At 42.6% G+C, this 18422-nt stretch overlaps 1 protein-coding gene across 1 annotated transcript in view; it reads left to right on the top strand.

Annotated features, from left to right (window-relative positions):
- The window catches only part of CDC25A (cell division cycle 25A), a 174589-nt gene that overhangs the window by 137696 nt on the left and 18471 nt on the right, over positions 1 to 18422 (top strand). Inside the window, 3 exon segments of the mRNA XM_053713687.1 lie at positions 2107 to 2150; positions 2153 to 2170; positions 3371 to 3469. Of these exon segments, the coding sequence (XP_053569662.1) occupies positions 2107 to 2150; positions 2153 to 2170; positions 3371 to 3469 (161 nt within the window).

The following is an 18422-nucleotide window of genomic DNA, read 5'->3' as shown; positions in this document are numbered from 1 at the left end:
GTAATTCGCTGGGCAGAGATTCACTCTTGCCACCTATCAGCTATCCTTATCCCAGGTTAGAGAATACTGGGAGGCGGATTTTCTAAGTCGTCAGACTTTTCATCCGGGGAGTGGAACTCCATCCGGAGGTGTTTGCACAGTTGATTCAACGTTGGGGCAAACCAGAACTGGATCTCATGACGTCTCTGCCAGAAACGCCAAGCTTCCTTGTTACGGGTCCAGGGATCCCCAAGGCGACGCTGATAAGATGCTTTAGCAGTGCCCTGGTCTTCAACCTGGCTTATGTGTTTCCACCGTTTCCTCCTGCTCCCTTGACTGATTGCCAAGATCAAGAGGAGAGAGCATCTGTGATTATGATAGCGCCTGCTTGGCCACGCCGGACTGGTATGCAGATCTTGTGGACATTGTCATCCTTTCCACCATGGACTCTGCCTCTGAGACAGGACCTTCTACTTCAGGGTCCCTTTCCCACCATCCAAATCTAATTTCTCTGAGACTGACTGCATGGAGAGTTGAACGCTTGATTTTATCAAAGCGTGGGTTTCTGCCGAGTCAGTCATTGATACCTTAATACAGGACGAAAGCCTGTAAACCAGGAAATCTACCATAAGATATGGGTAAATTTCTTTATTGGTGTGAATCCAAGGGTTTACTCATGGAGTAAGGTCAGGATTCCCCAGGATATTATCCTTTCTCAAGAAGGTTTGGAAAAAGGATTGTCAGCTAGTTCCTTAAAGGGGACAGATTTCTGCTCTGTCTATTCTTTTGCACAAGTCGTCTGGCAGATGTTCCAGACGTTCAGCTTTAGATAGAATCAAGCCTGTGTTTAAACCTGTTGCTCCGCCATGGAGCTTAAATTTGGTTCTTTAAGGTTCTTCAAGGCGTTCGTTTGAACCTCCTTCATTCCATAGATATCAAACTTTTATCTTGGAAAGTTCTTTTTTTGGTAGCTATTTCCTCGGCTCGCAGAGTCTGTTATCTGCCTTACAATGTTGATTCTCTTATCTGATTTTCCATACAGATATAGGTAGTCCCTACGTACCAAATCTGGGTTTATACCTAAGGTGGTATCTAACAAGAATATCAATCAAGAGATTGTTGTCTCCATCCTTGTGTCCTAATCCTTCAAAGAAGGAACGTCCCTCTTACAACAATTCTGGAGTGATCGTGCTTTTAAAGTTTTACATAACAAGTTACTAAAGATTTCGTCAAACCTCTGCTTTGTTTATCTACTCTGGACAGAGGAGAGGTCAAAAGGCTTCGGCAACCTCCTTTCTTTTTGGCTACGAAGTATAATCCGCTTAGCCTATGAGTTTGCTGGACAGCAGCCTCCTGAAAGGATTACAGCTCATTCTACTAGAGCTGTTGGCTTCCACTTGGGCCTTTAAAAATGAGGCTTCTGTTGAACAGATTTGCAAGGCGGCGACTTGGTCTTCGCTTCATACCTTTTCAAAATTCTACAAATTTGATACTTTTGCTTCTTCGGAGGCTATTTTTGGGAGAAAGGTCTTTACAGGCAGTGGTACCTTCCGTTTAAGTTCCTGCCTTGTCCCTCCCTTCATCCGTTGTACTTTAGCTTTGGTATTGGTATCCCACAAGTAATGGATGATCCGTGAACTGGATACACCACAAGAGAAATGAATTTATCAGGTAAGTTCTTACATTAATTATGTTTTTCCTTCGGTCGAATGACTGGGGGTTGTGGGAAGGGAAGTGATACTTAACAGCTCTGCTGTGGTGCTCTTTGCCGCCTCCTGCTGGCCAGGAGTGATATTTTCAACAGTAATTGATGCTTCTGTGAACTCACTGTGTCAAGAAAATACATTTATCAGGTAAGCATAATTTTTGTTTTTTACGCAAGGCAAATACTATGATATCATCTGCTTTAATTCTAAGCATGGTATGCTTACATTACATGTTGTATAAGGAATAGAATATACAGTTGCTATTTTGCAAGTTACTGATCATAAGATAGTATGGAAGTGCTATAACTTGTTGCTAATTTCTCTCTAAACCTATTAAAGTAGAGTCTGACTCTAAATTGCTTTGAGCAACTGTAAAACTGTATCTGTCTGTCTCAACAATATTTGTCTTGGTTCATTAGGCCCTTCCTATTTCCTACTGTGAGCGGCAGACAACCAGGACTTGAAATTACATCACTCCAGAATTGGTAAGGCCAAAACCTTATCTGTCTTGTGGTGCATCAACACCTTTCTTGCATGTTTTATTATAAATTCAGCTCTGCAAATTGAGCATTTCTGATTCCTAGAAACTTTGACTGCACCTTGCTGATTTTCTTAAAGGGACAGTCTACATAGAATTGTTATTGTTTTAAAAGATACGATAATCCCTTTATTACCCATTCCCCAGTTTTTGCACAACCAACAGTTATATTAATACACTTTTTACTTCTGTGATTACCTTGTATCTAGTAACCTTCTTCCAGCCCCCTGATCCACATGACTGACCGTTTATTATCTATTGTTTTAAATTTAGCATTTTTTTGTGCTAAGTCTTAAATAACCCCCCTGTGCCTGAACAGTCTTTTCTATATGGCCCACATGTACTTTGTCTGTGTGTTGAAAAGAGATTTAAAAGCCTGTGATAAGAATGCAGCCCTCAAAGGCTTAGATAATTAGCATATGAGCCTACCTATGTTTAGTTTAAACTAAGAATACCAAGAGAAAAAAGCAAATTTGATGACAAAAGTAAATTGGAGAGTTGATTACTAAATGAAGTCTTATCTAAATAATGAAAGTTTAATTTATACTAGACTGTCCCTTTAAGGCTAACTCTGCTATGTTTCCTTTATTGGCTTTGAGATAACTGCTAAGCAATGCACTCTATACTAACTTTATTATTGGGAAAATCATTTTGTCTGCCAAACTAAAGCCCAGTTTTGCTCCTCCAAATAAGGCAAATGATGGTGGGGGTTTGGCTATTGATTATACAACATTAAACTTTATTTTTTTTTAAAGACATTAAGACTTGGCTGACATGTTCTTTAGCAAGGTGTTAACTGTCCCTTTAACAGTGGATGTGTATCCCTGAAGTGCTATTTGCACAACAATGTAAAAATTACAAATACTGCATTTACTCTTTTAAAAACATCTTTAGGATAGTGGGTTTTGGGGTTTTTTTTGTTTTTTGTTATTTTTAACATGTTGTGGATACACTTTGAAAAGCACTCAATCCCTGTGGCATGCTGTAGTATTTTTAAATGGCCGAACACTTTGGCAAAATGTCAAAGTACCACTGCATAGATGTCTTAGCTAAAACAAAGTCGACATTCCCTGTAATGAAAACTTAGTAAGAACTTTTGTTATAAAGTACATTTTTATACAAATTGAATGTAATGCTTTTTTTCCAGATGATTTTATTATTAAAAGGGAGATTTGATCATGCCATTGAGCGATTTGTGATAATTGACTGCAGGGTATCCTTATGAGTACGATGGGGGCATATAAAGGTTTAGTTTTACTTAAGATATTTTATTTGTAGCAACTGTGTTCATAAAATTGTTTGTATTCTAGACAAGCTAACGGCTAATCAAGAACCCAAGTTTTCTGAGGGACAGTCTACTTCAAAATTGTTGTTTAAAGATAGATAATCCCCTTTATTACCCATTTCCCCAGTTTTACATAATTTTATTGATATACTTTTTACCCTTCTGATTAAATTATTTCTTTTTAAGACACGATGAGTCCACGCGATCATCTTAATTACTAATGGGATATTCACCTCTGGTCAGCAGGAGGCAAAGAGCACCACAGCAGAGCTGTTAATAGCTCCTCCCTTCCCTCCCACCCCAGTCATTCTCTTTGCCTACGTTAGTGATAGGATGCTTCGGATGAGGCCGCTTTTTGGGAGAGAGGTTCTTCAAGCAGTGGTGCCTTCCGTTTTAGGTTCCCTGTCTTGTCCCTCCCGTATCATCTGTGTACTCTAGCTTGGGTATTGAATCCCATTAGTAATTAAGATGATCCGTGGACTCATCGTGTCTTAAATTTATCAGGTAAGCATAAATTTTCTTTTCTTTTTTATTTTTTTGACACGATGAGTCCACGGCCGGCCCTGTTTTTGTAGACAGGTTGTTGGTTATTATAAACTTCAGACACCTCTGCACCTTGGCTTTTCCTTTCTCTTCCTAACTTCGGTCGAATGACTGGAGTGGGAGGGAAGGGAGGAGTTATTTAACAGCTCTGCTTTGGTGCTCTTTGCCGCCTCCTGCTGACAAGGAGGTGAATATCCCATTAGTAATTAAGATGATCCGTGGACTCACTGTGTCAAAGAAATACATTTATCCGGTAAGCATAAATTTTCTTATCTAAGCCTCTGCTGAATGCCCCTCCTTTGTCAGGGGCAGTTTAAAACTTGCATTTTAGCCAATCGGAGCGGTCTCATTTGTAACTCCACAGAAGTGAACACATTGTTCTCTCTATGGTACACCTTAATTAGCTGTGACTCTATTCGGAAATGGACTGAGATAAAGGTGGCCTGCGGGGTCTTCAAAATGGGTAGAGATTTAGGAGTTTTAGATGTTAAAGTATATTAAAGGTACAGTCTCCTACACAAAAATGTGTTTAAAAACACATAGAACGCCTTTTATTCCCCAGCTTTGCAAAACCAACATGGTTATATTGCTATACTTTATAACGTTTAAACTAGGGATAGACCGATATCGCTTTTTCAGGGCCAATACGATAACGATTATTTGCCGCCTTTCAGGCCGATACACGGGTTGATATTCTGTACATTTTTAAAGTTTGTTTCTCTTGTAAGGTGTATCCAGTCCCACGGGTTCATCCATTGCTTGTGGGATATTCTCCTTCCCAACAGGAAGCTGCAAGAGGACACCCACAGCAGAGCTGTCTATATAGCTCCTCCCCCCTAACTGCCACCCCCAGTCATTCTCTTGCAGCTCTTGACAAGATAGGAAGTATCAAGAGATATGTAGTGACTTAGTGTAGGTTTTACCTTCAATCAAAAGTTTGTTATTTTTAAACGAGGTACCGGCGTTGTACTGTTTTACTCTCAGGCAGAAATTAAGAGTTCTGCCTGGAGGTTGATGATCTTAGCGGTTTGTAACTAAGGTCCATTGCTGTTCTCACACATAATTGAAGAGTATGGACAACTTCAGTTGGGGGAACGGTCTGCAGATTACCTGCTTTGAGGTATGTTCAGTATATCTATTTCTAGAGATAAGATCTAGAAAATGCTGACAGAGCCTTGTGTATTTGAGGTAAGCCTGATGCAGTAATTTAACAGCGACTGGGATCATGCTTACAAAACAGGGTAATACTCTTATTACTCAGAGCGATATTCAATGCTCTTCAGGCTTGGCCTCAACTAGCTGCGGCCAAGTTAATCAGATTTCAGTCGGACAATATCACGACTGTAGCCTATATCAACCATCAGGGGGGAACAAGGGAGTCCCCTGGCAATGATGGAGGTTTCCAAGACTAATTCTATGGGCCAGAGGTTCACTCTTGCCATCTCTCAGCTATCCATTATCCCAGGAGTAGAGAACTGGGAGGCGGATTTTCTAAGTCGGTGACTTTTCATCCCGGGGGAATGGGAGCTCCATCCGGAGGTATTTGCCCAGCTGATTCAACTTTGGGGCAAACCAGAACTGGATCTGATGGCGTCTCGTCAGAACGCCAAGCTTCCTTGTTACGGGTCCAGGTCAAGTGATCCCCAGGCAGAGCTGTTAGATGCTCTAGCAGTGCCCTGGTCTTTCAACCTGGCTTATGTGTTTCCACCGTTTCCTCTCCTCCCACGTCTGATTGCCAAGATCAAGCAGGAGAGAGCTTCAGTGATTTTGATAGCGCCTGCGTGGCCACGCAGGACTTGGTATGCGGATCTGGTGGACATGTCATCCTCTCCACCATGGACGCTGACGCAGGACCTTCTACTCCAAGGTCCATTCAAACATCCAAATCTAATTTCTCTGCGTCTGACTGCTTGGAAATTGAACGCTTGATTTTATCAAAAACGTGGTTTCTCAGAGTCGGTCATTGATACCTTCATTCAGGCTCGAAAGCCTGTCACCAGGAAAATCTATCATAAGATATGGTTGTAAATATGTTCATTGGTGTGAATCAAAGGGTTACTCGTGGAGTAAGGTTAGGATTCCTAAGATACTATATTTTCTCCAAGAAGGATTGGAAAAGGGATTATTGGCTTGTTCCTTAAAGGGACAGATTTCTGCTCTGTCTATTCTTTTGCACAAGCGCCTGGCTGATGTTCCAGACGTTCAGGCGTTTTGTCAGGCTTTGGTTAGAATCAGGCCTGTTTAAACCTGTTGCTCCTCCATGGAGTTTAAATTTAGTTCTTAAAGTTCTTCAAGGGCTTCCGTTTTGAACCCTTGCATTCCATAGATATCAAGCTTTTATCTTGGAAAGTTCTATTTTTAGTAGCTATCTCTTCGGCTCGAAGAGTTTCCGAGTTATCTGCCTTGCAGTGTGATTCCCCTTATCTGATCTTCCATGCAAATAAGGTAGTTTTGCGTACCAAACCTGGGTTTCTTCCTAAGGTAGTATCTAATAGGAATATCAATCAGGAAATTGTTGTTCCGTCACTGTGTCCTAATCCTTCAAAGAAGGAATGTCTGTTACACAATCTTGACGTGGTTCGTGCTTTAAAGTTTTATTTGCAAGCTACTAAGGATTTTCGGTCAAACATCTGCATTTTGTCGTCTACTCTGGAAAGAGGAGAGGCCAAAAGGCTTCGGCAACTTCTTTCTTTTTGGCTGAGAAGCATAATCCGTTTAGCTTATGAGACTGCTGGCCAGCAGCCTCCTCAAAGAATTACAGCTCCTTCTACTAGAGCGGTAGCTTCCACATGGGCTTTTAAACATGAGGCCTCTGTTGAACAGATTTGTAAGGCGGCGACTTGGTCTTCGCTTCATACTTTTTTTCTAAATTCTACAAATTTGATACTTTTGCTTCCTCGGAGGCTATGTTTTGGATTCAGGTCTTGCAGGCAGTGGTGCCTTAAGTGCCTGCCTTGTCCCTCCCTTCATCCGTGTTCTAAAGCTTTGGTATTGGTATCCCACAAGTAATGGATGAACCCGTGGACTGGATACACCTTACAAGGAGAAAACAAAATGTATGCTTACCTGATAAATTTCTTTCTCTTGTGGTGTATCCAGACCACGGCCCGCCCTGTTCATTTTAAGGCAGGTGTTTTTTATTTTTACACTAGTGTCACCACTGCACCCTATAGTTTCTCCTTTCTCTTGCTTGTCTTCGGTCGAATGACTGGGGGTGGCAGTTAAAGGAGGAGCTATATAGAAAGCTCTGCTGTGGGTGTCCTCTTGCAGCTTCCTGTTGGTATGGAGAATATCCCACAAGTAATGGATGAACCTGTGGACTGGGTACACCACAAGAGAGAAATTTATCAGGTAAGCATAAATTATTTTTTTTTATTTTTTTTGTAAAAGCAACACAATTTCTACACATCTGGTATAAACTGAACACACTTATTAAAATTTTAAACATTAAAAGTAAACTGGGGAAAAAATAAAGTGCTTGAAAATTAACTTATTAAATTGCTTCTCATAACATAGAAAAATGGCATAAATCCGTTTTTTTAAACGGCACACTAAAATTTTAAGTCACTACTGCAAAGCTAGACAAAACAAACTTTGGTGAATGAAAGCCCGTTTTTAAAAATACTATTAAACAGGTGCACTTTCATTCATCAGTTTACAAAGCAGCCATTTTCTTAAAAAAATTACCTTTTTTTCTTTTCACAGCTAGAGCAGCTTCCCCCACATAGAGATCCTCTATTCACACGTCGGCAATGACTAATCCGGCTTCCTCCAATCATAGCATGGCCTCAGGCAATGACTACCCTGGGGGGTAAGCTGTGATTGGAGGAAGCAGGATTAGTCATTGCTGACGTGTGAATAGACTATCTCTAGGTAGGGGAAGCTGCTCTAGCTGTGAAAAGAAAGTTTTCTCTTGTAAGGTGTATCCAGTCCACGGATTCATCCATTACTTGTGGGATATTCTCCTTCCCAACAGGAAGCTGCAAGAGGATCACCCACAGCAGAGCTGTCTATATATAGCTCCTCCCCTAACTGCCACCTCCAGTCATTCTCTTGCAGCTCTCGACAAGGGAAGTATCAAGAGAGATGTGGTGAAGTAGTGTAGTTTATCTTCAATCAAAAGTTTATTTTTAAACGGTACCTGCGTTGTACTGTTTTTTACCTCAGGCAGAAATTAGAAGAAGACTTTTTGCCTGAGGTTTTTGATGATCTTAGCAGGTTGTAACTAAGGTCCACTGTTGTTCTCACACATAACTGAAGAGTATGGGGAAACTTCAGCTGGGGGAACGGCCTGCAGAATTAACTGCCCTGAGGTATGTTCAGTATATTTTTTTTTCTAGAGAGATAAGAACTAGAAAATGCTGACAGTGCCTGATATATTTAAGGTAAGCCTGATTGCAGTGATTTAATAAACGACTGGCATCATGCTTGCAGTAAAGGGTAATATTCATATTACTTGCTATTATGGCTTAGTATGTAAAACGTTTGCATATATATAAAGAACCTTTTTTTTTTTTTTTTTTTTACTGAGGGTGATAAATCTTTATTTAGGGCCTAGTTTTCCACATGGCTGACTAGATTTCTCCTAGGAGTAGTTATTTAAGGCCCTTTCACTTTGAGTGCATGGTGGGAGGGGCCTATTTTCGTGCTCTAATTGCGCAGTTTTTACATTTTGAGACATCCAGCTTCCCTGAAGGAGTCCCCTGACATATTAGACCTCTGTAAGGGGTTTTTGTGACTACAAAAGTTGTTTTATGGGAAGGTAGAAGCCACAGTAGAGCTGTGGCAGTTTGCTTGTGACTGTTATAACGGTTTTACCGTTTTTTTTTGCTTCGTTTTTGAGCCTGAGGGGGTTAATCATGCATTTGCAAGTGGGTGCAATGCTATTTTAGTCTGTTATATACACACTGTAAAAATTTCATAAAGTTAACTGCTTTTTTTCACTGTTTTTGTGTTTTTTTTTTCCCTTAAAGGCACAGTACCGTTTTTTTATATTCTGCTTTTTCACATTAAAATGTTTTCCAAGCTTGCTGGTCTCATTGCTAGTCTGTTTATACATGTCTGACATAGAGGAAACTCCTTGTTCATTATGTTTAGAAGCCATTGTGGAACCCCCTCTTAGAATGTGTACCAAATGTACTGATCTTACTATAAGTTATAAAGACCATATTCTGGCTTTAAAAGATTTATCACCAGAGGAAATTGACAAGGGGGGAAGTTATGCCGACTAACTCTCCCTGCGTGTCAGAGCCTATAACTCCCGCTCAAGGGACGCCAAGTACATCTAGCGCGCCCATTGCTTATACTTTACAAGACAGGGCGGCAGTTATGAATCATACCCTTACAGAAGTATTGTTCAAACTGCCAGGGTTACAAGGAAAACGAGACGGCTCTGGGGCTAGAACAAATACAGAGCTCTCACGCTTGAGTAGCTATGTCTGATATACCCTCACAATGTGCAGAAGCCAAAGGAGGAGAGCTTCTATCTGTGGGTGATTTTTCTGACTCAGGGAAGACACTTCAACCGGATTCTGATATGTCTACATTTAAATTTAAGCTTGAACACCTCTGCATGTTGCTCAGGGAGGCTTTAACAACTCTGGATGACTGTGACTCCATTGTAGTCCCAGATAAATTGTGTAAATTGGATAAATACTATGCAGTGCCTGTTTACACTGATGTTTTTGCCAATACCTAAGAGGCTTTCAGAAATTATAACTAAGGAATGGGATAGACCAGGTGTACCGTTCGCTCCCCCTCCTGTTTTTAAAAAGATGTTTCCTATAGATGCCGCTACACTGGACTTGTGGCAAACAGTCCCTAAGGTGGAGGGAGCAGTCTCTACCCTAGCGAAGCGTACAACTATCCCTGTCGAGGACAGTTGTGCTTTTCTAGATCCAATGGATAAAAAGTTAGAGGGTTACCTTAAGAAAATTTTTATTCAACAAGGTTTTATTCTCCAGCCCCTTGCATGCATTGCTCCTGTCACTGCTGCTGCGGCCTTCTGGTTTGAGTCTCTAGAAGAGGCTCTACAGGTAGAAACCCCATTGGACGATATCCTTGACAAGCTTAAAGCTCTTAAGCTAGCCAATTCATTTGTTTCTGACGCCGTTGTTCGTTTAACCAAGCTAACGGCTAAAAGCTCAGGTTTTGCTATTCAGGCGCGTAGGGCGCTATGGCTTAAATCCTGGTCAGCTGACGTTACTTCAAAGTCTAAGCTTCTCAACATTCCCTTCAAGGGGCAGACCCTATTCGGGCCTGGACTGAAGGAGATCATTTCTGATATTACTGGAGGAAAAGGTCACGCCCTTCCTCAGGATAGGTCCAACAAATTAAGGACCAAACAGACTTGAAATTTCGAAAGGAACGAAAATTAGAGTGGCGCAGCTTCAACTTCCTCTAATACAAAAATAGAGGGAAAGTTTGCCCAGTCCAAGCCGGTCTGGAGACCTAACCAGGCTCGGAACAAAGGAAAGCAGGCCAAAAAACCTGCTGCTGCCTCTAAGACAGCATGAAGGATCAGCCCCCGATCCGGAAACGGATCTAGTAGGGGGCAGACTTTCTCTTTTCGCCCAGGCTTGGGCAAGAGATGTCCAGGATCCCTGGGCGTTGGAAATTGTGTCCCAGGGATATCTTCTGGACTTCAAAGCTTCTTCCCCAAAAGGGAGATTTCATCTCACAATTATCTGCAAACCAGATAAAGAGAGAGGCATTCTTACATTGTGTTCAAGACCTCCTAGTTATGGGAGTGATCCACCCAGTTCCAAAGGAGGAACAGGGGCAAGGCTTCTATTCAAATCTGTTTGTAGTTCCCAAGAAAGAGGGAACCTTCAGACCAATCTTAGATCTCAAGCTCCTAAACAAATTTCTCAGGGTCCCATCCTTCAAGATGGAGACTATTCGAACCATCCTACCTATGATCCAGGAGGGTCAATATGACTACCGTGGACTTAAAGGATGCTTATCTGCACATTCCGATACACAGATCATCAGTTTCTCAGGTTCGCCTTCCTAGACAGGCATTAACAGTTTGTGGCTCTTCCCTTTGGTTTAGCTACGGCACCAAGAATCTTTACGAATCTTTATCTTTAAGGAATAGCCCCTTACCTAGACGACATTCTGATACAGGCGTCAAATTTTCAAATCGCCAGGTCCCATACGGACATTGTGCTGGCATTCCTGAGGTCTCATGGGTGGAAAGTGAACGAAGAAAAGAGTTCTCTATCCCCTCTCACAAGAGTTTCCTTCCTAGGAACTGAGATTCTGTAGAAATTAAGATTTACCTGACAGAGGCCAGGTTGTCAAAACTTCTAAATTCCTGCCGTGTTCTTTATTCTACTTCTCGCCCTTCAGTGGCTCAGTGTATGGAAGTGATCGGCTTAATGGTAGCGGCAATGGACATAGTGCCGTTTGCCCGCCTACATCTCAGACCGCTGCAACTCTGCATGCTCAGTCAGTGGAATGGGGATTACACAGATTTGTCCCCTCTACTAAATCTGGATCAAGAGACCAGGGATTCTCTTCTCTGGTGGCTCTCGGGTCCATCTGTCCAAGGGTATGACCTTCCGCAGGCCAGATTGGACAATAGTAACGACAGATGCCAGCCTTCTGGGCTGGGGTGCAGTCTGGAACTCCCTGAAGGCTCAGGGCTCGTGGACTCAGGAGGAGGCACTCCTTCCGATAAACATCCTGGAACTAAGAGCGATATTCAATGCTCTTCAGGGTTGGCCTTAGCTTGCTGCGGTCAGGTTCATCAGATTTCAGTCGGACAATATCACGACTGTAGCCTACTTTAACCATCAAGGGGGAACAAGGAATTCCCTAGCAATGTTGGAGGTTTCAAAAATAATCCTATGGGCAGAGGTTCACTCTTGCCATCTATCAGCTATCCATATCCCAGGAGTAGAGAACTGGGAGGCAGATTTTCTAAGTCGACAGACTTTTCATCCGGGTGAGTGGGAACTCCATCCGGAGGTGTTTGCACAGTTGATTCAACTTTGGGGCACACCAGAACTGGATCTCATGGCGTCTCGTCAGAACGCCAAGCTTCCTTGTTACGGATCCAGGTCTAGGGATCCCAAGGCAGCGCTGATAGATGCTCTAGCAGCGCCTTGGTCCTTCAACCTGGCTTATGTGTTTCCGCCGTTTCCTCTGCTCCCTCGTCTGATTGCCAAGATCAAGCAGGAGAGAGCTTCAGTGATTTTGATAGCACCTGCGTGGCCACGCAGGACTTGGTATGCAGATCTGGTGGACATGTCATCCCTTCCACCATGGACTCTGCCGCTGAGGCAGGACCTTCTACTTCAGGGTCCTTTCAACCATCCAAATCTAATTTCTCTGCGGCTGACTGCTTGGAGATTGAATGCTTGATTTTATCAAAACGTGGTTTCTCCGAGTCGGTCATTGATACCTTAATTCAGGCTCGAAAGCCTGTCACCAGGAAAATCTATCATAAGATATGGTGTAAATATCTTCATTGGTGTGAATCCAAGGGCTACTCATGGAGTAAGGTCAGGATTCCTAGGATACTATATTTTCTCCAAGAAGGATTGGAAAAGGGATTATTGGCTTGTTCCTTAAAGGGACAAATTTCTGCTCTGTCCTTTTGCACAAGCATCAGGCGGATGTTCCAGACATTCAGGCGTTTTGTCAGGCTTTAGTTAGAATCAAGCCTGTGTTTAAACCTTTTGCTCCGCCATGGAGTTTAAATTTAGTTCTTAAAGTTCTTCAAGGGGTTCAGTTTGAACCTCTGCATTCCATAGATATCAAGCTTTTATCTGGGAAAGTTCTGTTTTTGGTAGCTATTTCTTCAGCTGGAAGAGTTTCAGAGTTATCTGCCTTACAGTGTGATTCCCCTTATCTGATCTTCCATGCAGATAAGGTAGTTTTTTGTACCAAACCTGGGTTTCTTCCTAAGGTGGTATCTAATAAGAATATCAATCAGGAGATTGTTGTTCCGTCACTGTGTCCTAATCCTTCAAAGAAGGAACGTCTATTACATAATCTTGACGTGGTTCGTGCTTTAAAGTTTTATTTACAAGCTACTAAGGATTTTCGTCAAACATCAGCATTGTTTGTTTACTCTGGACAGAGAAGAGGCCAAAAGGCTTCAGCAACTTCTTTCTTTTTGGTTAAGAAGTATAATCCGCTTAGCTTATGAGACTGCTGGCTAGCAGCCTCCTGAAAGAATTACAGCTCATTCCACTAGAGCGGTGGCTTCCACATGGGCTTTTAAAAATGAGGCTTCTGTTCAACAGATTTGTAAGGTGGCGACTTGGTCTTCGCTTCATACTTTTTCTAAATTCTACAAATTTTATACTTTTGCTTCTTCGGAGGCTATTTTTGGGAGAAAGGTCTTACAGGCAGTGGTGCCTTCCGTTTAAGCGCCTGCCTTATCCCTCCCTTCATCCGTGTCCTATAGCTTTGGTATTGGTATCCCACAAGTAATGGATGATCCGTGGACTGGATACACCTTACAAGAGAAAACAAAATTTATGCTTACCTGATAAATTTATTTCTCCTTTTAAGTGTAGTCAGTCCACGGGTCATCCATTACTTATGGGATATTAACTCCTCCCTAACAGGAAGTGCAAGAGGATCACCCAAGCAGAGCTGCTATATAGCTCCTCCCCTCTACGTCATACCCAGTCATTCTCTTGCACCTAACTAATAGATAGGAGGTGTGAGAGGACAGTGGTTATTAAACTTAGTTTTTATTTCTTCAATCAAAAGTTTATTTTAAACGGCACCGGCGTGTGTTTTTTTTTCTCAGGCAGCATTAGAAGAAGAATCTACCTGAGTTTTGTGTATGATCTTAGCGGACGTAACTAAGATCCATTTACTGTTCTCGGCCATTCTGAGGAGCGAGGTAACTTCAGAACAGGGGACAGAGGGCAGGGTTCACCTGCAAAGAGGTATGTTGCAGTATATTATTTTCTAAGGAATGGAATTGACTGAGAAAATACTGCTAATACTGTTATAATGTAAGTACAGCCTTAAATGCAGTAGTAGCAACTGGTATCAGGCTGTTATGTATGTATGTTGGCACTAAGAAGATACTGTATACATATAATTTATAGCCTTTCTGCAGTGAAAGCGACTAGCAACAGGCTTTTGTATAACTTTTCATATATTTATATTTAAAACGTTTACTGGCTTGTTAATCGTTTTAGCTCTGAGGTACTTGGTGAAAACATTTTTTATGGGCATTAATTTCCACTTGGCTGTCGTTTATTTTGAATAAAGTCAGTTTACTGAGCTTCCCCACTGTTGTATGAGTGGGAGGGGCCTATTTTGGCGCTTTTCTACGCAGTAGAAATTCAGTCACAAGTCTTCCTTGTTCTCCCTGCATGATCCAGGACGTCTCTACAGAGCTCAAGGGTCTCCAAAACTAGTTTTGAGGGAGGTAATCACTCACAGCAGACCTGTGAGATTGTGCTTTGACTGTGATAAAAACGTATATATTTTATTTGTTATCCGTTTTTTTGGCATTAAGGGGTTAATCATCCATTTGCTAGGGGGTGCAATCCTTTGCTAAATTAATGCATTTACTGTAAAAATTTGGTTTCTATAACTAATCCGGTTCATTGTTATTTCAACTGTGACAGTTTTTGTGTGCTTCTTAAAGAGACAGTAACGTTTTTTTATATTGCTTGAAAATTTATTTAAGAAAGTATTTCCAAGCTTGCTTGTCTAATTGCTAGTTTGTTTGAACATATTGCACAAAGAGATTTCTCTGTGTCAGACATGTTTCAAGGCCAATGTGGAGCCCAATAGAAATTTGTGTACTAATTGCATTGATGCTACTTTAAATAAAAGCCAATCTGTACATGTCAAGAAAATTTCACCAGACAACGAGGGGAAAGTTATGCCGACTAACTCTCCTCACGTGTCAGTACCTGCATCTCCCGCTCAGGAGGTGCGTGATATTGTGGCGCCAAATACATCAGGGCGGCCATTACAAATCATTTTACAAGACATGGCTAATGTTATGACTGAAGTTTTATCTAAATTGCCGGAACTTAGAGGTAAATGCGACCACTCTGGGGTGAGAACAGAGTACGCTGATAATGTTAGAGCCATGTCTAATACTGCGTCACAAATGGCAGAACATGAAGACGGAGAGCTTCATTCTGTGGGTGATGGATCTGATCCACATAGACTGGACTCAGACAATTCAAATTTTAAATTTAAGCTTGAGAACCTCCATGTATTAGGGGAGGTATTAGCGGCTCTGAATGATTGTAACACGGTTGCAATCCCAGAGAAATTATGTAGGCTAGATAGATACTATGCAGTACCGGTGTGTACTGACGTCTTTCCTATACCTAAAAGGCTTACAGAGATAATTACCAAGGAGTGGGATAGGCCCGGTGTACCCTTTTCCCCCCCTCCTATATTTAGAAAAATGTTTCCAATAGACGCCACCACACGGGACTTATGGCAGACGGTCCCTAAGGTGGAGGGAGCAGTTTCTACTCTGGCTAAGCATACCACTATCCCGGTGAGGATAGCTGTGCCTTTTCAGATCCAATGGATAAAAAGTTAGAGGGTTACCTTAAGAAAATGTTTACTCAACAAGGTTTTATATTACAACCCCTTGCATGCATTGCGCCTGTCACGGCTGCGGCGGCATTCTGGTTTGAGTCTCGAGAAGAGACCATTAGCTCAGTTCCATTGGATGAAATTATAGACAAGCTTAGAGTCCTTAAGCTAGCTAATTCATTTATTTCTGATGCCGTAGTACATCTAACTAAGCTTACGGCTAAGAATTCTGGATTCGCCATTCAGGCGCGCAGAGCGCTGTGGCTAAAATCCTGGTCAGCCGATGTGACTTCTAAATCTAAATTGCTTAACATACCTTTCAAAGGGCAGACATTATTTGGGCCCGGTTTGAAAGAAATTATCGCTGACATTACCGGAGGTAAAGGCCATGCCCTGCCTCAAGACAGAGCCAAACCAAGGGCTAGACAGTCTAATTTTCGTGCCTTTCGTAACTTCAAGGCAGGAGCAGCATCAACTTCCTCCGCTCCAAAACAGGAAGGAACTGCTGCTCGCTACAGACAGGGCTGGAAACCTAACCAGACCTGGAACAAGAGCAAGCAGGCCAGAAAACCTGCTGCTGCCCCTAAGACAGCATGAAGTGAGGGCCCCCAATCCGGAAACGGATCTAGTAGGGGGCAGACTTTCTCTCTTCGCCCAGGCTTGGGCAAGAGATGTCCAGGATCCCTGGGCGTTAGAGATCATATCTTAGGGATATCTTCTGGACTTCAAAGCTTCTCCTCCAAAAGGGAGATTTCATCTTTCAAGGTTGTCAACAAACCAGATAAAGAAAGAGGCGTTTCTACGCTGTGTACAAGATCTTTCACTAATGGGAGTAATTCACCCGGTTCCGCGGTCGGAACACGGACAAGGGTTTTACTCAAATCTGTTTGTGGTTCCAAAGAAAGAAGGAACCTTCAGACCAATCTTAGATTTAAAGATCCTAAACAAATTCCTAAGAGTTCCATCGTTCAAAATGGAAACTATTCGGACAATCTTACCCATGATCCAAAAGGGTCAGTACATGACCATAGTGGATTTAAAGGATGCCTACCTTCACATACCGATTCACAAAAATCATTACCGGTACCTAAGGTTTGCCTTCCTAGACAGGCATTACCAGTTTGTAGCTCTTCCCTTCGGGTTAGCTACTGCCCCAAGAATCTTTACAAAGGTTCTGGGTTCTCTTCTGGCGGTACTAAGACCGCGAGGAATATCGGTAGCTCCGTACCTAGACGACATTCTGATACAAGCGTCAAGTTTCCAAACTGCCAAGTCTCATACAGAGTTTGTACTGGCATTTCTAAGGTCACATGGGTGGAAAGTGAACGAAGAAAAGAGTTCTTTATTGCCACTCACGAGTTCCCTTTTTAGGGACTCTTATAGATTCTGTAGAAATGAAAATTTACCTGACAGAAGACAGGTTGACAAAACTTCTAAATGCTTGCCGGGTCCTGCATTCCATTCCACACCCGTCAGTGGCTCAATGCATGGAGGTAATCGGCTTAATGGTAGCGGCAATGGACATAGTACCCTTTGCACGCCTGCATCTCAGACCACTGCAATTGTGCATGCTAAGTCAGTGGAATGGGGATTACTCAGATTTGTCCCCTATGCTGAATCTGGATCAAGAGACCAGAAGATCTCTTCTATGGTGGCTCTCTCGGCCACATCTGTCCAAGGGGATGCCCTTCAGCAGGCCAGATTGGACGATTGTAACAGACGCCAGCCTGATAGGTTGGGGCGCTGTCTGGAACTCCCTGAAGACTCAGGGATCATGGACTCAGGAGGAAAGTCTCCTTCCCATAAACATTCTGGAATTAAGAGCAGTTTTCAATGCCCTTCTGGCTTGGCCTCAGTTAGCAACTCTGAGGTTCATCAGGTTTCAGTCGGACATTATCACGACTGTGGCTTACATCAACCATCAGGGAGGTACAAGGAGTTCCCTAGCGATGATGGAAGTCTCAAAGAGAATTCACTGGGCACAGTCTCACTCTTGCCACCTATCAGCGATCCACATCCCAGGCGTGGAGAATTGGAAAGCGGATTTTCTAAGTCGCCAGACTTTTCATCCGGGGGAGTGGGAACTTCATCCGGAGGTCTTTGCCCAAATACTTCGGCGTTGGGGCAAACCAAATCTGGATCTCATGGCGTCTCGCCAGAACGCCAAACTTCCTTGTTACGGATCCAGGTCCAGGGACTTGGGAGCAGTTCTGATAGATGCTCTGACAGCACCTTGGGCCTTCAACATGGCTTACGTGTTTCCACCCTTCCCGATGCTTCCTCGATTGATTGCCAGGATCAAACATGAGAGAGCATCGGTGATTCTAATAGCGCCTGTGTGGCCACGCAGGACCTGGTATGCAGACCTAGTGGACATGTCGTCCTGTCCACCATGGTCTCTACCTCTGAGACAGGACCTTCTGGTGCAGGGTCCTTTCAAACATCCAAATCTAATTTCTCTGAGGCTGACTGCATGGAGATTGAACGCTTGATTCTATCAAAGCGTGGATTCTCTGAGTCAGTGATTGATACCTTAATACAGGCTAGGAAGCCTGTTACCAGGAAAAAACAGGCAAGGATTAAGCCTGTGTTTAAAACTGTTGCTCCGCCATGGAGTTTAAACTTAGTTCTTAACGTTTTACAGGGTGTTCCGTTTGAACCCCTTCATTCCATTGATATCAAGCTGTTATCTTGGGAAGTTCCGTTTTTAATGGCTATTTCCTCGGCTCGAAGAGTCTGAGTTATCGGCCTTACATTGTGATTCCCCTTATCTGATTTTCCATTCAGACAAGGTAGTTCTGCGTACTAAACCTGGGTTCTTACCCAA

This window comes from Bombina bombina, chromosome 5 (assembly GCF_027579735.1).
Source record: "Bombina bombina isolate aBomBom1 chromosome 5, aBomBom1.pri, whole genome shotgun sequence".
NCBI classification, from domain to species: domain Eukaryota; kingdom Metazoa; phylum Chordata; class Amphibia; order Anura; family Bombinatoridae; genus Bombina; species Bombina bombina.
This window is presented reverse-complemented; position numbering and strand designations above follow the sequence as displayed.